The sequence below is a fragment of the Oryzias latipes genome, chromosome 18 (genome assembly GCF_053564925.1).
Source record: "Oryzias latipes strain Hd-rR chromosome 18, Olatipes_Hd-rR_3.1".
Classification (NCBI taxonomy): Eukaryota; Metazoa; Chordata; class Actinopteri; order Beloniformes; family Adrianichthyidae; genus Oryzias; species Oryzias latipes.
Window position 1 is genome coordinate 16475097 of NC_136254.1, and position 18788 is coordinate 16493884.

The window sequence follows — 18788 nt, forward strand, 5'->3', positions numbered from 1 at the left end:
TTAAATAAAAAGCTACCATTTAATATATAATGTTTGATAAATGAGATACCATTCTTGGTGTAAACTGGAGCATTATGTTTTATCACTTTTCTTCTTCACAGACAGTAGTGTTAAATAAAATGACAGGAGTCTTTTATAAAAAGTTGATAATGACGTCCCATCTGATAGGTAACATGGCTACAAACCATCACAGAGCGTCTTTGATGAGCAAAGAGAGTCTTCTGAAAGCCTGTGGACAGAAAAGGTGAAAGACTGGAGGTTTGTGTGTGTGTGTGTTTATTTGTGTTGTGATGGTTGATGTTGTGTATACCTCATCAATCTGCTCTGGTGTGGAGAGGGAAAAAGCCGCTCTGACATAGGGACATGGGTCACTGCTGTTGATCGTGAAGACGCCTCCAGGAACCAGCAACACCTTTGAAGTACACAAACTCAGAGAAATCTACAGTAACATTCAATAACATTTTAGAACTAATCATCCTGCATTCTTCTCATAATACCTCACTTGATAAAAAAACAAAACAGAAGTGTATTGGGAGACCCTAGAAAAGTCTGACAGCTCTCTCTTGTTGGCTTTTCATCTGCAGGGTTTTATTGATGTGAGTGTGAGAAAATCCACCACAGCTTCCTTTTGAGAATTAGACTCTCCTCAGATCTATTGCAAATCCTCTCACAGTCACTTTGAAGGAAGATCAAGCTCTTTGAAAGCTGCTGTGGGATATCTGTGTCATGTAGCGGGCGGAGCTAACTCACCTACAGAGCTACAGCAGGAGTCACATGTTCATGTTTATCTACTGACCTCTTTTTCCAATGCCTTCTCCATAATGAGCTGCTGTGTGTCCGCTATTCCCTTCAGTTTCAGCCATAGAAACATGCCTGCCGATGGGGTGTGCCACTCTGCCACATCTGCAAAGACACACACACACACTGGGAACACGCCTACTAATACATAGAAAATTCTCCTATTTTTCAGGTGCCGTGAGTTTCTGAACAGCACCTTTTGCCTGTTAGATAGAGATCAATCTCCCTGTTTCAGAGGATGATAATCTAAATCCCATTTTACTTGGTAGTATGCTTCATTTTGAGCCTATTACCACTACTTACCATAATAGTTACGTCACTATTTACCAACAGTCACAGGAAAAATGAATCCAAAATGTATACCAATGTTTGCTTTTTTGTCTTTAAAGATGCTTGTTATTGGATGGAATCGTTAGTAAAAAGTACTTTAAGTATTATGTCATCTTCCATATCTTAACAAATGAAGTTAATGTTGATAAAGTTATTTTTTCTGCATGTATTCTTATGATTTTGAATTTGTACCTACAGGTATATATTTTCCGGAAGTTTTTTATCTAACCTGGTTCTGCAGTGCATTTGTGTTTCTATCATTTAATTTTAAGTATTTCAGACGTGCGTGTTTACAGAAGAAAGAGGATAATGAATGTTTTGTTTTTGAAGCATCAGTTTATGTTCTAGCCTTAAAAATCTACAGTGCCCTTGTCATGGCATTCAAAAAAAACTGATCCCTTAGATTAATAATTTATGGGTACAAAATGATATTGTGTGCAAAAATTAGCATTTTGTGACCACAAATTAGCATTTCTTTTTATCATTCTGTGGGCACAAATGAGCATTTTGTGGCCAACTCAGTATTTTGTGTTTTGTGACCACAAATTAGCATTTTCTTAGGATTCTGTGGGCACAATTTGCATTTTGGGGCCACAAATCAGTAGTAGGAATTGATGATACTAAAATACTAATTTGTACACACAAAATGCAAATTCGTGGCGACAATTTGAAGGCACAATTTATTATTTTTTTGAATTTCATGTCCAGTGCTCAGTAACAATTACACAAAAGAAATACCCAAGCACAGTTCTTTGGGTATTTCTAAACCAAATGTTTTTTCCCCAATTTCTTTTCTTTCACAATAAAAGTCTTACCAGATGTGACTGTAATGGGGTAAAGTTAACTAACCTTTCAGCCACTTGTCTGCAGAGCAGATCATGGCGTCACGCTGTTTCCTGTAAAACTCTATGACTCTGCAAAGACAAGGAGACGTGTTTAAGAAATGTGAATTAATTCCAGGAATCACAGTTATATCCAATTCTGTGCCAGACCAGTCAAACCGGCCGTGCAGGCAGCATCGCACCCATCTATGTGCTGGAGGAAACCCTTTTGTCCCCAACTGTGCAACAACTGAGACACCATGAGCTGGAGAAAAATAACACAACCATTAATACACATAGAATAGAATTAGTGGGAAGTAAAAAAGATCATGCCTTTTCAGGCCGCTCAACTCTGCCCCTCTGCCTCTGCCACCTTGGTCAGAGTTGCATGTGACAAACTCTTGAAACCCACTTTTTACAAAATGGTGGTCTTTTTGTATGTTTTATCTCCATAGCAACCATTTTGAGTTTTGGTCACCTGGGGATGATTAACAGGTCTATGTCATTTTTAAAAGAATTGGTAATAGTCAGCTTTTGGATTTCCTTGGCAACTGAGGTTTTATGTTAATCAAATTCGTAATTCTTTCATTTTGTATGTTATATCATTTCGTTGAACCAGGGATTCACGTATAACATTTTCACAATATTCTGGTAAATATTGTGCGAGCAACAGCGGAAAGCCACTTTTGCTAGCTCGACACATGAGTGTCATTCAAAATCTACAACTTAAAATTCCAACATTTTTTCCAAAGTAGCTTCCCAATGATGCTCGAGGATTTAGGAGGCGATAGATTAAAATTTGTAGGAGCTTAAATTTGTAGCTGGTACTTAAGTTTTTTTTTTTTCCTTTAGTGAAGAAAAATGTGAAAATAACCAAATTTCACAATTTCAAACAGTTGTTTGGGTATTGATAGTAGTTTTTAGCCCCATAAGAGATTTTGGCACCATTCATTTTTTTGATGGCTTTGCTCAATGTGATATCATCATTTTTTAAGTTCATTATGCGGGATCACTATGCCAAAAATTCAATTTCACCAAAAAAACAGCTAAATAGAAATTTCTGTGTAAACTACCTCAATAGTGGTCCTCTGTGTTTAGGCAAAGCGACACTGCAGCTTTGCGATTTTTTTATGTAAACTAGAGGGCTGATCCCACTTACAGAAGGATTTCAAAATGTTTTAAACAGAGGGTTGGAAGTTGGTCATAACCATTTAAGTAATGCAAACAGATATATGTCAGTCACCTGGGTGAAGGTGCTGGTGTGCATCGTTGAGGCCTGGATGTGGAGCACCACATGGTCTACCAGAGGTTTGGGACCCGTGACGAAACCTAACCGGAGCCTTAGAAACATGCAGACGAGAAGTGGGACATGCAACTGTAACTACAGGTGAAATACTAGCTTTTAAGCAAACTGGAACAACTACACTATAACACAACTTCACTTCATAATCCTAATTGTCCGCTAAACAAGTTGACTATCAAATAAATAACAGCTACTTTGGGATTTTCTTTTTCAATGTTCAGTTTTTAATATAAAACGGGCATACCTCATAAATATACACTTCTTGTTGCACATTGATATTTTGAACCCTGCAATAATGCAGTAGATAAAGTATTGTGATTCTGAAAGCTTACATGGGTTAGCATGTTGTGAAGCATTCAGAATTTTCATTTCTAAGTGATTTAACTGTTGAGAGCTCACTCAGATGAAAATTGTGTTTTTCAGATGTTTCTTGTGGCATTTTTCTGATGATGGAAGGCATAAATAATTAAAATTAAGATTAAAATAACATTGTTGAGTATCATGTCTGGACTTGTGCTGCTTCTGCCACACCTTCATTTTGCAAAAAATGATTACACAGATATGTCTGTAGCTGCTCACCCTGAGGAAAGGATCTTGGAGAAGGAGTCTGTCCTGATGATCCTACCATCAATGTCCATAGAGAGGAAGGTTGGAGCCCACGGCTGCCGCCCAAAAAGGCAGAATCAGCGTGAACAGCTTGATTTAATATTTCCCATGAGACTAAAGCCACAAAGCTGTTCTTGTCTAAGTCAGTGGGAGGCTGTTAGTACCTTCTCAAACTGAAGGAAGTAGTAGGGATCGTCCTCAATGATGAGCATGTCGTACTGCTGGGCCAGCTGTTGGACAGATGAGCAAAATGTAAGTAAGCCTAGAGGAAATGAGTTTTGTTTGAAGCTGTAATGTTTAAAACAAACCTCATAGACATCCTTCTTCCTCTCCATTGTCATGGAGGCACCGGTGGGGTTTCCTCCATTTGGGATGGTGTAGAGGATCTTGGGTGCAGTGCTACCAGGTTTGTGGACCTCCAGGGGATCCCAGCGAGACAGGGTCTCTTTCAGAGCCGCAGGGATCATTCCATGATGATCACTGGGGATGTTGATCAGATTGCAGCCAAGGGGTTGGAGCTGCGGAGGCAGAGCAGGTCAGAGCTGCTAGAGAGGCGGGAATGCTCGTGAGGCTGTGGAAGACAAGAAGCTCACCGCGGCAAGCGTGCCAGAGTACGTTGGAGCATCCAGGAGCACGTTGTCCCCGGGATTCACCAGCATCTCAAACACCTAAAAAGGTTCAAGTCGAAACATGGGATATTAGTGCTAGAAAACTCCTTTTAAAACAATTGAATTTCATGCAACAGTTGTTGAGGCTTGATTTTCTCATTTTAAAAGAAAGAAGGTATTTCCATGTTTCTTCATCAGCCTGATGAGCAGCAGGAAGTGCTGCTGTTACCTTGCAGAGCCCCTCCTGGCTCCCTGTCGTCACACACATGTCCATCTGGCCTTCCTCTGGGCTGTAGCTGATGGTCGGTGGGTTGTGGAGGTCCTTCTGCAAATTCTTCATCCATGTGAGCAATTCTGGAATCCTAAACACACGGAAACCGAACCTTTGTTTTACAAGAACTTCTAAAGTCAGAGATGCATGTTTTGTTTTCATGATATCTTCCTTTTCCTTCCATTAACCCTTATGCTTTCCTAGGCACTTTGAGATTGGGAGTGAGGTCATCTAGACCCACTAGACAGTGCGCTGACTCTTTTTCTTCAATGGTTTGTGATATTCACTGGTGTCCATGGATTACATGAAATCCTCTCCACCTTTATCCACCTTTGTCATGGTAGGGAGAACACCTTAATGGTCATCTTGACCCCATAGGATAGCACAAGGTTTAAGGCAATTATTCACGTATGTTGAGCATTTCAGTCTGACCCATTGGAGGCAGAATACTGTAGAGCCCTCCTCATTGCTGTCTCATCAAAGGTGACCATTTTGCCATCCTTCACTTGGATGGATGCTGACTGAAACGGGAACGTGTTGGGATTTGGAGCTCCTCCAGCCAGGGAGATCAGGGATGGAGGTGACCGCTGCTGCAGCTCAGCTTCATTCAAAAGAAGGAAAGAAAAAATACCATTGCTTCAACAATAGAAGACTGGATTTTTTTTACTTCATTTTTTCTTACATCAGTATTTCAGTCCAAAAAAAGGTTCTGGCACCTCATTATTAAAGGCTAAAGAATAAATTTGTCTGAACAATGAAAAAGGCTAGCCAACATAATGAATAGAGAAAAAAACACAACCTTAACGGCATTATGACAAAAATTTCAATCCTCAGTCAGTAGATTGCAGTTGTGGTGGAGGTTGAACAAGCTTGTTTAAAAAGCTGTCAAAAGAGAAAGCTTATTGTCTCTACTATTTCTTTATTCAATTTTTTTGCATCATTCTGATGCATCAAATGACACACCAATAGATCCATGTACATCTTTGTTTTTCTCATCAGAGCTGGTATCTTGGTTAAAACTGTACAGCTGGATAGATCTGACATTGCTCCCCGTTTTTGTTGCACCGGTAATATTATCTTGGGGTTGTGAGGGGCTGTAAGCCAGGGGGGAACCTGTAAACAGAATTTTTGTTTTTGTATCTAAAAACAGCATAATTATTATTTAGAGCCCACTGGAAATGCTTTTAACCTTTAAAAACCCATGGTGACATCAGTGTAACAGAAAAATATGAGAAATGTGTTTAGTGGTCCACTTCGTTTATGGTATATTCTACATTATTTAATTTTTCAGCAAAAATGGGTCTGGGTTCTTATGGGTTAAAATAGATCAGAAAGTCATCAGTGTAGGTCTTTGAAGAAGGCAGCAGAGCTGCTGTGACAGAAAAGAGCACAAGACTGCAGGAACAACATCCTTGGGACAAATTAGACAGTCAAGATGTTTGACCAAAAAATGTACAAAAACATCATATTTAGTGTCCACTAAATGATCGTGAAAGCATAATTACTTGATAATGACTTTAAAGCATGGTAGTGGAAGGGCAGTGGTTTGGGTTTCCGCCAGTCAAATTTACATTTCAGCTTAGCAGAAATATCTGGATATTTGTGCATTAAACCTGCAGAAGGATGCAATATTGACATACTCACTCAGCATCCTGATGGGAGAGGGCTTTCTAGCTGAGCTCACAGCTGTGAGGAATCGAGCGTAATTCATGACCCCTGTGGTAGAAAAAACACGTTTGTTTCCCTCTTAAAATAACCTTAACCTTGTTTATATTGAGTATGTTTATTCTACTTTTATTAATTCAGCTTACTGATCATAGTAGACTGTTTAAAACAGGACAGGAAAAAAAGAAAAAGGGTGCTCTCAAAATAAGACAACCAACGTCATCATGTAATCATTTATTTAACTCTAAATAAACCGGCAATTTCAATGGAAAAGCCTGTTTAATGAATCCTAACATAGAAACAGCAGCGAAGGTCAGTAAACGGACGACCAAATGATCTAAAACCTCAATTTATGTAAGAAATACACAAAACTGGAGCTCTGACCCCGTTAACGCTGTGTAACTGACCTTTCGTAAGCGGCTAACTCGCCCCGGTGAATTCTGGTTAATGTGGTTCTGACGCTGCAGAGAAAAAAAGCGGTCACCACAGCCCTGTGCTGCCCACTACCCGAAATACATAACTCGAGCCGGAGAAAAAAACAAAAACATGAATATCGAGGTAATTACCATTTAACATCATATGCTGACGGCAATGAGTTTAGCGAAAAGACGAGCGACAGTCCGCTCCGTGAAATGTCGAGGAATTTGTAATGATCTCTTTTCCCTCTAGGTGGCAGTGTTCAAAACTGTTCAATTTAGATAACCCGGAAGCGATGATCCGTGTTTTATCGGATATCAGGCTAGCTTAGCTTGCTGTGTAAACGTTGAAAATGTTACGTTTAAGCTCTTTTGGTAAATGTTCATAACTTTTTTCAGAACGCAACAACATTTTATACTTACAGTGCAAGTACAAGCCTGTAGTTTATAACTATCAGATGAAAAAAGGCAACAACGGGGATAGTTTTTCTCTGGAGTTCGAGAAGCTTCATTTGCTGAAGACAGACAGCTTTGAGATGCGCACGGAGGTGTAAACCTGCAGAGCAACCTGTCAGTTCAAATGGGGAAAAGGAAAGACATGATCCATCCCAGGTTTTTTAGTGAGTAAACCAATTTTTACAATAGCAAACGTCCTTAATGTCGCGTCTCTTCGTTCTGCGAGCAATGGTTGTTGTTACTTTACCCGGGCTAACTCTGGTTGTCCTCTGCAGGTGATGGCACCCCCAGCCTGCACAGCATCCACAAGCGCAAACACAAAAAACACAAGAAGCACAAAAAGAAGCATCACAACTTCACTGAGGCCCCGGAGCCCGAACCCCTCCCGGCTCCCCGGCCCCCACCACAACTCCGACTTAAGATCAAACTAGGAGGACAGACGCTGGGCACCAAGAGGTTAGCCGCTGGGCCACAGCCACGCTCCAGGTTTAGATCCTTGAATCCCCTCATGGATTGTTGTCTTTTCCAGTGTTCCCACCTTTACCGTCCACCCTGGTGTGGCTCGACCTCCTTCACCATTGATGATCATAGATAACAATGTAGATGATGATGATGATGAACACGATGAGGAAGACGAGGAGGAGGATGATGATGATGATGAGCCCTCAGTGCCTTTGGAGCAGTATCGAGCCTGGCTGGGTATGTTTTGGGAATTTTCTCTGGAGTTGCGGCAGGCAGATGATGGTAATGTGTCTGGTAGGGTTTACACTTGAACATAGTGATCTTCTTAAAAAAGGACGACACAAACACAAAAGCAGCTGGTTGATGACTCACATCTTTTAAAACATAATGATGTTATTTACCAACAGTGTTTCTGAGTTCACAATCTTTCCAGGCATTTTACCTTTTCTTCCCAAAGAAACACACCTCATTTTGTGTTTTCTACATAATGGTCCCACTGTGTCTTGCTTATTGGGGTCAAAACTAAGCAATTCTAAAAGAGAATCAATTTCAACATTCTGTGGGTACAAAAATCTGATTTTGCCAGTTAGTAGTTCCAAGTTCGTCATTTAAACAGACATGAACACACAACATCGCTTAACGGACGAGCAGCACCACCTGACCATAGCGCGTCTTTAGGTTGGTAGTAGACAATCAGATGTTGCAGGACAACTTGGTGAGTCCCGAAGTGTCAGCAGCAGACTTGCATCAAGACACTGAACTACTGGCAGAGTTTGTGACAGACCCAGGAGTGGAGCCCCGCCAGTGACAGACCAACCACGACCATTATTTAAGGACCTCTGGACTCAGACATGGTTTAGCAAATGCCACACAGCTGCAGGCCCATTAACTAGAGGGGTACCAGGGTTTCTAGCAAAACCAGGTGCAGGTGACTCCACTGATACCAAGAGACTACCACGAACATTTACAGTGGGCAAAAATGACCTACACAATGTAGCAATGGTCTACCATCCTGTTCACTGATGTGCGTTAGGTCACCTTGAACAGAAAGTATGCTAATCAGCGTTGCTGGAGAAGGTGAGGTTAATGATATGCCGAGGTCAGCATGGTCCCCAGGGTTCACTTTGGAGGGGATGAAACAGTCTGATCAGACATCACTAGTCAGTGAAAAACCGATTTGGTTATTGTAAATGGTCCTGGCACTGTGTGTTCTTACCTCAGAGACATCATAGAAATCATCATCATCCCCCAGTTACACTAACACACCCCTAACTTTCAGTTCATGGATGATGATGCTCCACCACATCCTGCCAGAATTGTTAAAGCTGGACTTCAGGAAGTGGGAGTCCCTCATATGGTCTGACCAGCAATGTCCCCTGACCTGAACCCCGTAGGGCATGGTTTGGACCAGCTGAAGCAGAGACTGGATGATCATACCGCATCCCCAAGTGACCTGGCAGAACCAGCATTTGTAGCATTTGTGGAAGAGTGGAATGCCTCAGAACAACAACATGAGGCTAGTGAGGAGCATGAGACGTTGCTGTAAAGCGGTCATTACAGCAAATGGTGGAAATACCTGCAGTCAATGTTTGTTATTTGGGGCTATCTTTATTATTTAGGGTAATAAATATCAAACTACCTGTCCGTGAACCGCCACTGTATTGTGGTGGAGGGGTTTTAGAGCTCTTGAGTGATCCCAGGAGTTACGCTGTCTGGGGATTTTGCCCCAGTTTGGGTCTTTTCCATGGCAGACGGCTCCTGGGTGACAAGTCAGACAAAGAGCGGTTCAGAACCCCCTTTATGAGAAGAAGAACGAACAATGATCCCATTACTTTGCACAGATTGGCGTCACAGGCCCCCGCAGACGAGCGCCCAGTCATGGAACTTGGCTTTTGGGACATGGAACGTCACCTCTCTGAGAGGGAAGGAGCCTGAGCTTGTGAGAGAGGTTGAGGGGTACCAACTATATATAGTTGGGCTCACCTCCACACACAGCCTGGGGTCTGAAACTCCATCCCCTCGAGAGGGGTTGGACTCCCTACCATTCTGGAATTGCTCATGGTGAGAGGCGGCGGGCTGGTGTGGGCTTACTTGTGAGCCCAAAGCTCAGCTGCCAAGTGTTGGAGTTTACCCCAGTGGACGGAAGGGTCATGCCCCTCCGCCTTTTGGGTGGGGGACAGGTCTCTGGCTGTGGTTTTAACTCATGGGCCAAACAGCAGTTCGGAGTACCCGGCCTTCTTGGTGTCTCTCGAAGGGCTACTGGACAGTGTCTCAACGGGGACTCCTTTGTCCTCCTGAAGGGCTTTAATGCCCACGTGGGCAACGACAGCGGCACCTGGAGGGGCGTGATTGAATGAAAATGGTGTTTCTTTTCATAAATTAATAGTAATATCAATGCGACATATTTAATTAAAATTCAGACCAAACAGGAAAAGCACTAATGTAATTAACAAAATCCCTAAGTTATTGTGAGTAGTGTAAATATGTTCAGTTGTTGAAAATGATCTGAAATAAGTTGTGATGTTAAATGGAAAAAAATTGGTCTGATCAAACACATTTTGATGACAACTGATTATGTTAAATAACCAAAAACGAATAACTGTGTTCAGTTGGTAAATTGTCTATATCAGTAGATTTTGTTTCCTATCTGTTCCAAAAACAACATTTGGATTTTTAGTTCAAATCTAGTTTTTTTTTTTGCATTTCTTGTTGTGAATCACGACAGCTCTTTCTTTTTGGACAGATGAAGACAGCAACTTGGCTACATCCCCCTTGCCGGACATGGACTCTGACTCCATGCTGTGCGGGCCCGTGGACGAGGAGGAGAGGTGGCTGGATGCTCTGGAGAAAGGAGAGCTGGATGACAACGGGGAGCTCAAGAAAGAGATTGACGAGTCTTTGCTCACCGCTCGACAGGTAAGAAAGGGACACGACTGGAAATGGTATGAAACGATCATCACACGTGAAGCACTTCTCTCTGAATATTTTTCTACAGAAAGCCCTGCTGCACAAGCAGCAGAGCCAGCCTCTGTTGGAGCTGCCAATGGGCTACAAGGAGAAGGAAATGACCGCAGAAATGATGCAGAAGCGAGAGGAGCGAGCTCGCAAGAGACGCCTGCAGGCCGCCAAGAAAGCTGAGGAGAACAAGAACCAGACGATAGAAAGACTAACCAAAACCAGCAAGGCCAAAATTAAGAGCCTGAAGGACAAGAGAGCAAAGCAGAGTCAGTTTCCCATGGTTCGGTACATCGACTCCGCTCGGGGGATTTCCATCTCCTTCCCCACAGGCGTTCCCGGTCCGGCCACGGCACCTCCTTGTCCCATGCCTCCGGCTCCGGTCAGTTGTGGGGTCAGCGGCTGCACCAACAGCAAGAAGTACTCTTGCTCTAAAAGTGGGGTTCCTCTCTGCAGCTTGGAGTGCTACAAAAAGAACCTACTGCTGGTTCAGAGCGCAGCGTGACCTTCACCCGCAGCTGGGATCACTTTGGACATCGGTGTGCTCGGATTTATGTCACACACTCATGGCAACACAACTGTGGATGGTGGATTTTGAACTCTAGACTTGTTCTGCAGCTGTGCAAACTTCTTATCAATCATCATTTTGTTTTGTATATTTTCAGTCTGTGTATCGTAGGTTGCTTATTATTTATGATCTGTAAAGCATCCAATTACTAACAGCTACACAAAGTAGAATATTAAGGTTTGAAAGGGTAAAAACGTCTTCAACATCAATACTTCTTAAATAATGTGTTAAAGAAAAACATCAGGTAAACCTTAGGGGAAAAATAAGACTTTTAATGTTAAATAGTATTATTTATGCAGAAAAAAGGTTGGTTTTCTCACAAAACTGTACAATATTTAAATTAATGCCTTAGTGACATTATCAGCATAGTTTATCTGTGGCAACAGCAGTTTTTTTTTACTTAACCCAACTTTGTGAAGTTAAAGGCAGCAGATGGTTGTATTAAAAAAGGAGGGGGTGGTATGTAGTCCCTGTCTTTTTTTTTATACATTTGGAGCCATGTTTACACAATAGGAGGAAAAAATCCCACAGAGCAATTAGCCTGAAACTAAAGAAAAAAAATCTGTCGGGTACATTTAGAGCTTGGTCCTTTTATATAAATGAACAGAGACAGCAGCATAAACTTCCTACCCTTGTGTTTAAATGTGTCAGAACAACACAATGGTTTCATCTTTCTGAGAATGAGGCGGCTCCCCCAACACTCAAAAAGTGCTGATGCTTTTAGAAAGCCAGACCAAAGGAGAGTCTGAACGCCATCTCCACAGGAACCTCCGCCACTGAGTCATGGAAGCACACGTAAAACTCCTGAGGTACGGGCTCCAGCAACATCCGCCTGAAATGACATCATCATCACATGAAAAATCACCTTATTTATTCAGAACTAAAGTAAAACACCAAAGGAAGGATTTTCAACTGTTTTCAGTAGAAAATGTCATTTTTTTTGTACTTCAGCGCATTTATTTTGGCCTCTTGAGTGCGAGTCCCAGGTTGTCATGGCAGGAAGTCATGACCTTACAAAACCAGATAAGTCTACGTCTCTTACAAGGTTCTGTTGCATCTTCCCAACCTAAAGTTTTGCTGATTTTTCAGCATTTTCTTCACAGTAAATTATGATCAGCAGTTTCATGGTTAATGTAGACTCCATGCAAATGGAGAACCAGGACTACTTTTCCTGCAAAATTCAACTTAGCCCAACTTTAAAGACCCACTGGGATGAAAATAGTCTCTTTGGTGTTTTGATGGACAGACAAATATGCTTAAATAGAGCATTTTTAACCCTTGTGCTATCTTAGATGACCCCAACCTTGCATTGAAGTGTTCTCCCTACCATGACAAAGGTGGATAAAGGTGGGAAGATTTCATGTTATCCATGGACACCAGTGAGGTTCACAAACCATTGAAGAAAAAAGGTTCAGCGGACTGTCTAGTGGGTCTAGATGACCCGACTCCCAATGGTTAAGTGCCTAGGATAGCACAAGAGTTAATCAAATTTTGGTGAATCAGGAGCAGGTGTTGCAGTTTGAAAAATATATTTGTGATGTAGGAAATGTGCTTCCCTGCTTCGCTCCATTCTGATGCATCCACTTGCAGACAAATCCATGAACGTCTTTGTTTTCCTCGTCTAATCTGGTATCTGGATCAAAACTGTATCTTGCTCAGATATTGCTCGCTTTTTTTTGTTGCACCGTTAATGTTAGGTTGGGAGTTGTGAGGGGCTGTAAACAGATGGGGGAGAGGAAGTGGGGGCGGGCGTACTCTGCACCAACAGTCAGAGGTACATGCTGTATAGTGATACTTCGCTGTAGTTAGGCATGCAAAATAACAGCATAAAGAGTTTCTTTTTTTTTAAAAATGTTATCTTCCAAAGTTTGTCTTCCTGCTTCTCTTGTATTTACTCTGGACTCAAACTGTTGACATTTAGTCTTTATTTAGTCTTTATGTAATTCAGGATTATGGAGAAAATAGAAAAAAAAATCTAAACAAAATTGGTCTAAAAATCAGTTCTTCAAACTGAAAGTATTCTGACCGCACACACAAAAGCAGCACTTTAAAGCCCTTGCAGATGATCCAATATGCTGCACGCCTCACTCTGTCATTGCTTGAAAAGAACTCATGTCTTCAAGTCTTCTATTTGCCGTCTGGATCCGGTTTAAAGGCGTGTTCTAGCCTACAGAGCTCCACAGCTCCTCTGTACCTGAACACTGATACAGGTCTATACCCCTATGCTCTGCAAATGAGTGACAAAAAGAGGTTCCTGCACAACATGGAAAAAGAGCAGAAGCTAAACCTTTTGGTTTTCTGACCCCACAGTGGTGGAATGACCTTCTCATCTCAGCACGCACTGCAGCCTCATCTGCAATCTTCAAAGAAAACAGACTCAATTTGCAAAAGGCATTTTTCTTACAGCACTTTACTTTGTGACTCTGATCCAGTTCTGTTCCTCATTTGTTGGTGGTTTTGGAAATAAAGTGTTTGCTGAACTGAATAAGTAAATCTAAGCTTTTGAGAAAATTGTGTCAACATGTTTGTTGATTTGACAATCCAGTCTAAAACTGACATCAATTGATCAGTAAGCTCAGCATGAATTCTCCATCAAATAGTTTCACTGAATGCTTCCTATTCATGCAGACTGAAGTTCAGACAGCTGCTAACATGAGCACCAAAACGGAAATGTGTGCAGCAGCTGGAGCAGCTCTCTTTCCTGTGCTTGACAGTCCAGCTGCTTCTGCTGCTGTGGAACTGAACACTAACATTTGTGTGTTTTGTGGTTTTCTGCTGCCTTAGCATTTAGATGAATGGAAAATATTTGAACCAAAGTGGGAGCAGACTCACCCTATAACCCAGTAAGTCATGACAGGGGCTTGTTTCTTCTGCTCAGTCCAGTTTTCGGGTTTACACTGGAACAGAACGCCGTGCTCTTTGATCGGACCGAAACCCAGAGCAGAGCTTTGAGGCCGCTCTGCTGCACGACGGCTCTGCCATAAAAATAAATAAATAATTATTTTGAGAATTGGTTGCTGGTTCCTTTAATTAGCTGCACACTGAAAATTAAAATTAGATTATACACAAGTTTTGACTGACTCACACTGCTGTCTCACCTTTGTACACATTATAAAGCTGCTTTAAAACCCAACATGGACAAGAAAGAAAATATAGAACACAAAAGTACTGCAGTTTAAAGCCTAGCAAAAGGATGCAACAATTGAAGAATATGTGCTTAAGTAATGTATAAAACCAACTTAAGTATGCACTTTGCAACACAATTAATCATATCTACAGTCTGTTACAGTTAAAGCAGCTTAAAAACCCAATCCGATAAAAATTGTGTTTTTGGAGTTTTTCCACATGTTCTTGCTGCTTTTTTCTCATGATGGAAAACATATTTAAAGAAAATTAAGATCAAAATTGCATTTCCGAGAATTTTTAAATTTCAAATCATTGTAAATCAGGAGCAGACAAAAAAATGCTGCTTGAAAAATAGAAACTACATTGGGCAGGCCACAAGCTTTCTGCTCTGCTCCATTCTGATGCATCCACTTGTAGACAAAATGGTCTTTGAACGGCTTTGCTTTCGTCGTCTGAGCTGGAATCTGAATCTAAACTGTACAGCTGGATAGCTCCAACACTGTTTGCCTTGTGTTTTGCTGCTGATGGGTTAGGGTTGATGTCTAATCCCACTCTGCAGAAAATATCTCTTAAAAACGACAGGTTTTTTGATTTAGGCTAAAATCATAATTAAAAGACAGCTGGGAACTATTTTACAATAGATAAAAACATGATCAGAGTGGACTTCTAAGCATAGCAGAGAATAAGGGAGGAAGTAAGTCAAGTCAATCACCATCAAATAAACAGAGGATTTCTGAGTTGAAAGAAACTAAGAACTAATGGTGAAAAAAATAGATGACAAAAGAAATTCTGGAAGAAAGCCAAATGTTCTTTCATTTAAGGCTACTTACAATAAAATATCACAAGACATTTTAAATGAGAACATCGAAACATAACTTCTTTTACCAGGACAAAGACAGGAAGTGAATGCAGGCGCTTTAATGCCTCATGCTGGAAACACTTCTCACCCTGGCTGGCAGACTCTTCTGGAAGGCAGCGCGGATGGAGAGGCAGCAGTGGTGGAAGTTGCGTATGAGCTGTGGATGAATGGATCCACTGAGCTGAGCCACTTCTCTGTGAGTGGGAGCGATGAAGATTCCCTGCACAGTCTCCATCAGAACGTAGTGGAACAAGGTGTTCTCTGCTCCTGATGTTAGTCTGACAAATATGGTGGTTTTAAAGATCCAGAACCTGAAGGTTAAGTTAACAGATTATTCTCTCAGTCACATACTTGATGGTGTTATACATCTCCTCTGTCTCCTTCTCAGTCAGGATCTTCTTCAGGGAGCCCAGGTAGAAAGGGTTTGGGTGCTTCAACCTGGACATCTAAAAAAAAAAAAAAGTATAACATTTAGCCTCAAACATTATTTGTGATGAGTTATTCTGTTGCTGTATGTTAACCTAGAACTCCAACTTAGAAACTATTTTGAACATTAAAACTGATTAAATAAAAACAGTGGAAAAAGGATCAACTAAACCATCTTGAATGGAACTAATATGATCCTCTTTTCTCTGATTTTTTTCTTTTCAGAATTAAGCTGCATGGTGGAGCAGTGGTTAGCACTCTTGCCTCACAGCAAGAAGGCACCGGATCAAGTCCTCGCTGAGGGACCTGCAACAGTGAAACAGAATCACCAAAGTTTCTGGAGTTTGCATGTTCTCTCTGTGCATATGTGAGGTTTCCTCGCATCATCCAAACACGTCCTTCAAAGGTTAATTGGTTAGTCTAATTGTTCATTTTATAAAACTATCATTCAAAATCTCATTTGTTTGATTATGAAAAACAAATGACTTAAACTAAACAGAAAAGCTGATTTTTTTTTACAAAAATAAATAAATAAAAAACAGCTTGAAAAGAAAACAGATGAACAGAGCTAATACTATAAACTTTTCTAAACCATTTGCTAAAACTCCACCCTACTTGCTCACCAGAATCCAGTAAATCCAAAGACTTGACCTCACGTTTTATTCATTTATTTGTTTGTTACTTTCTTTATTTACCTGTTTGTTCATTCATTCACATTCCTTTCACCTTGTTTGTTTTTCTGCTCAGACATTTATGGATTTGGTGGTTTTCTGATTATCAGTTTTGTCTGTTTAGGGTGATAAAAATAAAACTCTCTGCTCAGTCTCCATCTAGCTCTGTTCAGCTTGTAGGTCTTCTTTGTTCTTGGTTGAAGCAACATTTCTCACAGGCTCCATCAGATCTCTATCAAAGTTACCTTGAAGAGGCCTAAACTGCCTCCATCACCATCAGAACCTCCAGACCCCAGCGAGTCTTGTCGACCCCCCAGCTTTCTTGCTGAGTCTGGTGTAGAACGTGGACTGAGACCTGGAGGTACTTTAGACCTGGCTCCAGACCCGGCATCCGCCTGTCCTTCAGTCCCACTGTCCGACAAGCTCCTGTGTGGACTGGGCTTTCGAGACTTCTCTCCAAAAAAGGTCCGACCTCTAGTCCCTGAGGAGGAGGAGCCTTTAATGGCCCCAGCAATTTTACTCAAAACTGGGGAGGACGACGTCAGGCTGTCTAGTCGGTCCCGGGCTGTAGCGGCAGGGAGAAACCAGTCGGCACAGGACAGGCAGGGAGCAGGTGGAGCATTTAAACGCTCTTCCATCGCTGCTTCCAACACTTCCAGCTGCAGAAGGGTAGCTTTGACCTGTAGCCCAAAACACCACAGTGGGGTTTAACTCCACATTGATCAACATACTTTACTGAGGATGCTCAGCATTCAGGACAAGTTAACCCACCTGATCCACATAGACACAGTCTGGTCCGGAAGAGCCCAAAGCTGGAGAGGCACAGCCCCCCGCTTCCAACAGGACACACTGCATGAAGTGCCTCTAAGGGAAGACAGAAAAGAAAACAGTTAAATAAACATTAAATGTTTAAAAGATGACATGAAGAATAGTGGACATATGTAAAGACGAGAAGACACAAAGCTTCACTATCAGGGGTTAACTATGTGTGATATCTTTGAACTCCATACTTGCTGTTCTTGCAGAAACACATCCACATTTTTTAAGTTGTTGAGGATGAAAAAATTGTCTTTTTCATGTCAAATCTAAGTTTCTGTGGATTCAGTGCAGCTGGTTCTCTGAACTGAAAGCACTTGGGTTTGCTTTTATAATTGAAAGCTACTTTAATAACTAAACAAAATAGAAGTAAATCGATGTTTCAGTCCTTGAATCAGTGTGACATATAATAGCTTAAGTAATAAAACTGAAAAAATCTGACTTTTACGGAGTGCAAAAGTCATGTGATCACATGGGAATTATAGCATAAATGTTTAACTAAAATAACTTTTTTATTTATATGTGCATTTTCTTTTTTGCAATCTTGTCTCTCCAACTTTCTTTAAGCTGCATAAAACCAGAGAGATTCTGCATCTGACCCTTCCCGTTAAACTGTTGTGTGATGTAAGCACCTAAAGTTATAATAGATAAACCCAACAAGAATGCAGTCAGATTTTCTCCTCACCAGGCCCACAATAAGGAGGAAGTGTCTTCCCTGAAGCGGGCTGTAACCTGGCATGGAGCTCTCGCCTCTTTTGGCTCTCTGCTGGGGAAACACCTCTCTCCAGATGACCAGCTGACCCACTCGCTGCTCTGTCGTCAGCGGGAGAAGGCAGTAGTGCTGACAATACAGACACACATCCAGCAAGTCCTCCTTTGGTAGATGGTTAGCAATCAGGTAGGACTGGAAAGATGGTTTAGAGAGATTGGTGAGTAGATTATGAAGCAGAAATCACATCTAGAACTACAGCATGAAAACTGAGAAATGTCATTTTTCAAATAGTAAAACCTACCCTGTAGAACAAACAGGAGCCCAGAATTACATACAAGCGCCTCAGGCCAAAAACGTCCTCAGACTAAAACCAGGAAAACAGGGAACATGTAAGAAAATGACAGAATAAAAAAAGGAAATGAGGACAGAAGGAGACTCAGATTGACAGCTCCTGTTTAAAATGTGGTAAATCAGGTATGTGCTCATCTTTAAAAGACAAACATATTCATATTTAAAATTTCAATATTTATAATAGTGTATTTGTATTCAGTGATTTTATCACAAACATAAAAATGTGTTAAAATGTGGTTGTTTCTCACCATTTCACCAAAATCAGAGGACTCAAAATCAGACAAAACTGTATCCACCTCCGTCTGTGAAAAAAAAAAAAAACCCTAAATGTCAGATAATTTGTGCCTTTTTAATTTCCCACTTGTTTGGTCAGTAAAAGTTGAATAAACTCTTATTTTATGAGTTTTAGGTTCAATAATACACTGTAGTTGAAAAGATGAACACAGGAGGGCACCAGAGCTGCAGATGGAAACTGGACCACAGCACCAGTTAACTCAAGTTATGATGATCTGTTCAGGATTTCAGCCATATCTGGGATAAAATGTGGGGAATGCTGGAATATTCCATA

The 18788-nt window shown here is 41.2% G+C and overlaps 3 protein-coding genes across 13 annotated transcripts in view; 1 reads left to right on the forward strand and 2 right to left on the reverse strand.

Moving 5' to 3' along the window:
* Positions 1–7379, reverse strand: aadat (aminoadipate aminotransferase). Of its 6 annotated transcripts, none has more exons than XM_020711712.2 (15): positions 7242–7372; positions 6810–6863; positions 6382–6453; positions 5170–5338; positions 4696–4828; positions 4452–4526; positions 4167–4376; positions 4023–4088; positions 3832–3914; positions 3193–3289; positions 2153–2214; positions 1978–2042; positions 797–903; positions 311–412; positions 1–229 (listed from the first exon to the last, which is right to left on the reverse strand). In XM_020711712.2, exons 3-15 carry the CDS (start codon positions 6446–6448, stop codon positions 188–190), a joined length of 1278 nt encoding a protein of 425 aa, XP_020567371.1. In that variant the 5' UTR covers positions 6449–6453; positions 6810–6863; positions 7242–7372; the 3' UTR covers positions 1–187. The 6 variants fall into 6 exon arrangements, with proteins under 6 accessions (XP_020567371.1, XP_011485892.1, XP_020567372.1 ...); XM_011487590.3 differs by lacking the exon at positions 7242–7372 and adding an exon at positions 6969–7101; XM_020711713.2 differs by lacking the exon at positions 6810–6863 and having other exon boundaries at positions 7242–7379.
* ino80b (INO80 complex subunit B) lies at positions 7283–11725 on the forward strand. Its single transcript, XM_004079925.3, has 5 exons — positions 7283–7438; positions 7550–7730; positions 7804–7973; positions 10480–10652; positions 10732–11725. Exons 1-5 carry the CDS (start codon positions 7399–7401, stop codon positions 11194–11196), a joined length of 1029 nt encoding a protein of 342 aa, XP_004079973.1. The 5' UTR covers positions 7283–7398; the 3' UTR covers positions 11197–11725.
* The window catches only part of intu (inturned planar cell polarity protein), a 21755-nt gene continuing 14477 nt past the window's right edge, over positions 11511–18788 (reverse strand). For 4 of the 6 annotated variants that reach the window (XM_078935895.1, XM_023965813.2, XM_023965812.2 and 1 more), the window contains 9 exons: positions 18469–18522; positions 18171–18233; positions 17843–18061; positions 17113–17205; positions 16587–17021; positions 15596–15690; positions 15333–15522; positions 14092–14234; positions 11511–12091 (listed from right to left, as the gene is read on the reverse strand). In XM_078935895.1, coding sequence (XP_078792021.1) covers positions 11980–12091; positions 14092–14234; positions 15333–15522; positions 15596–15690; positions 16587–17021; positions 17113–17205; positions 17843–18061; positions 18171–18233; positions 18469–18522 — 1404 coding nt within the window. In that variant the 3' untranslated portion in view covers positions 11511–11979. Of the gene's footprint in view, positions 12092–13458; positions 13620–14091; positions 14235–15270; positions 15523–15595; positions 15691–16586; positions 17022–17112; positions 17206–17842; positions 18062–18170; positions 18234–18468; positions 18523–18788 lie in introns of those variants that run through there. The other 2 variants (XR_013650894.1, XM_023965814.2) reach the window with 2 other exon arrangements.

What these genes read in the sequence shown, in the direction of transcription:
- aadat (XM_011487588.3), bottom strand. An exon ending in ACACCAGCACCTTCACCCAG is followed by an intron (nt 2,215 to 3,192) that starts GTGACTGACATA and finishes ATTTTTCTCCAG; the next exon opens with CTCATGGTGTCTCAGTTGTT. An exon ending in TGCAGACAAGTGGCTGAAAG is followed by an intron (nt 904 to 1,977) that starts GTTAGTTAACTT and finishes GTGTCTTTGCAG; the next exon opens with ATGTGGCAGAGTGGCACACC.
- ino80b (XM_004079925.3), top strand. Translation starts at nt 7,399, where the DNA reads ATGGGGAAAAGGAAAGACATGATCCATCCCAGGTTTTTTA. An exon ending in CAGACGCTGGGCACCAAGAG is followed by an intron (nt 7,731 to 7,803) that starts GTTAGCCGCTGG and finishes TGTCTTTTCCAG; the next exon opens with TGTTCCCACCTTTACCGTCC. An exon ending in GCAGTATCGAGCCTGGCTGG is followed by an intron (nt 7,974 to 10,479) that starts GTATGTTTTGGG and finishes CTTTTTGGACAG; the next exon opens with ATGAAGACAGCAACTTGGCT.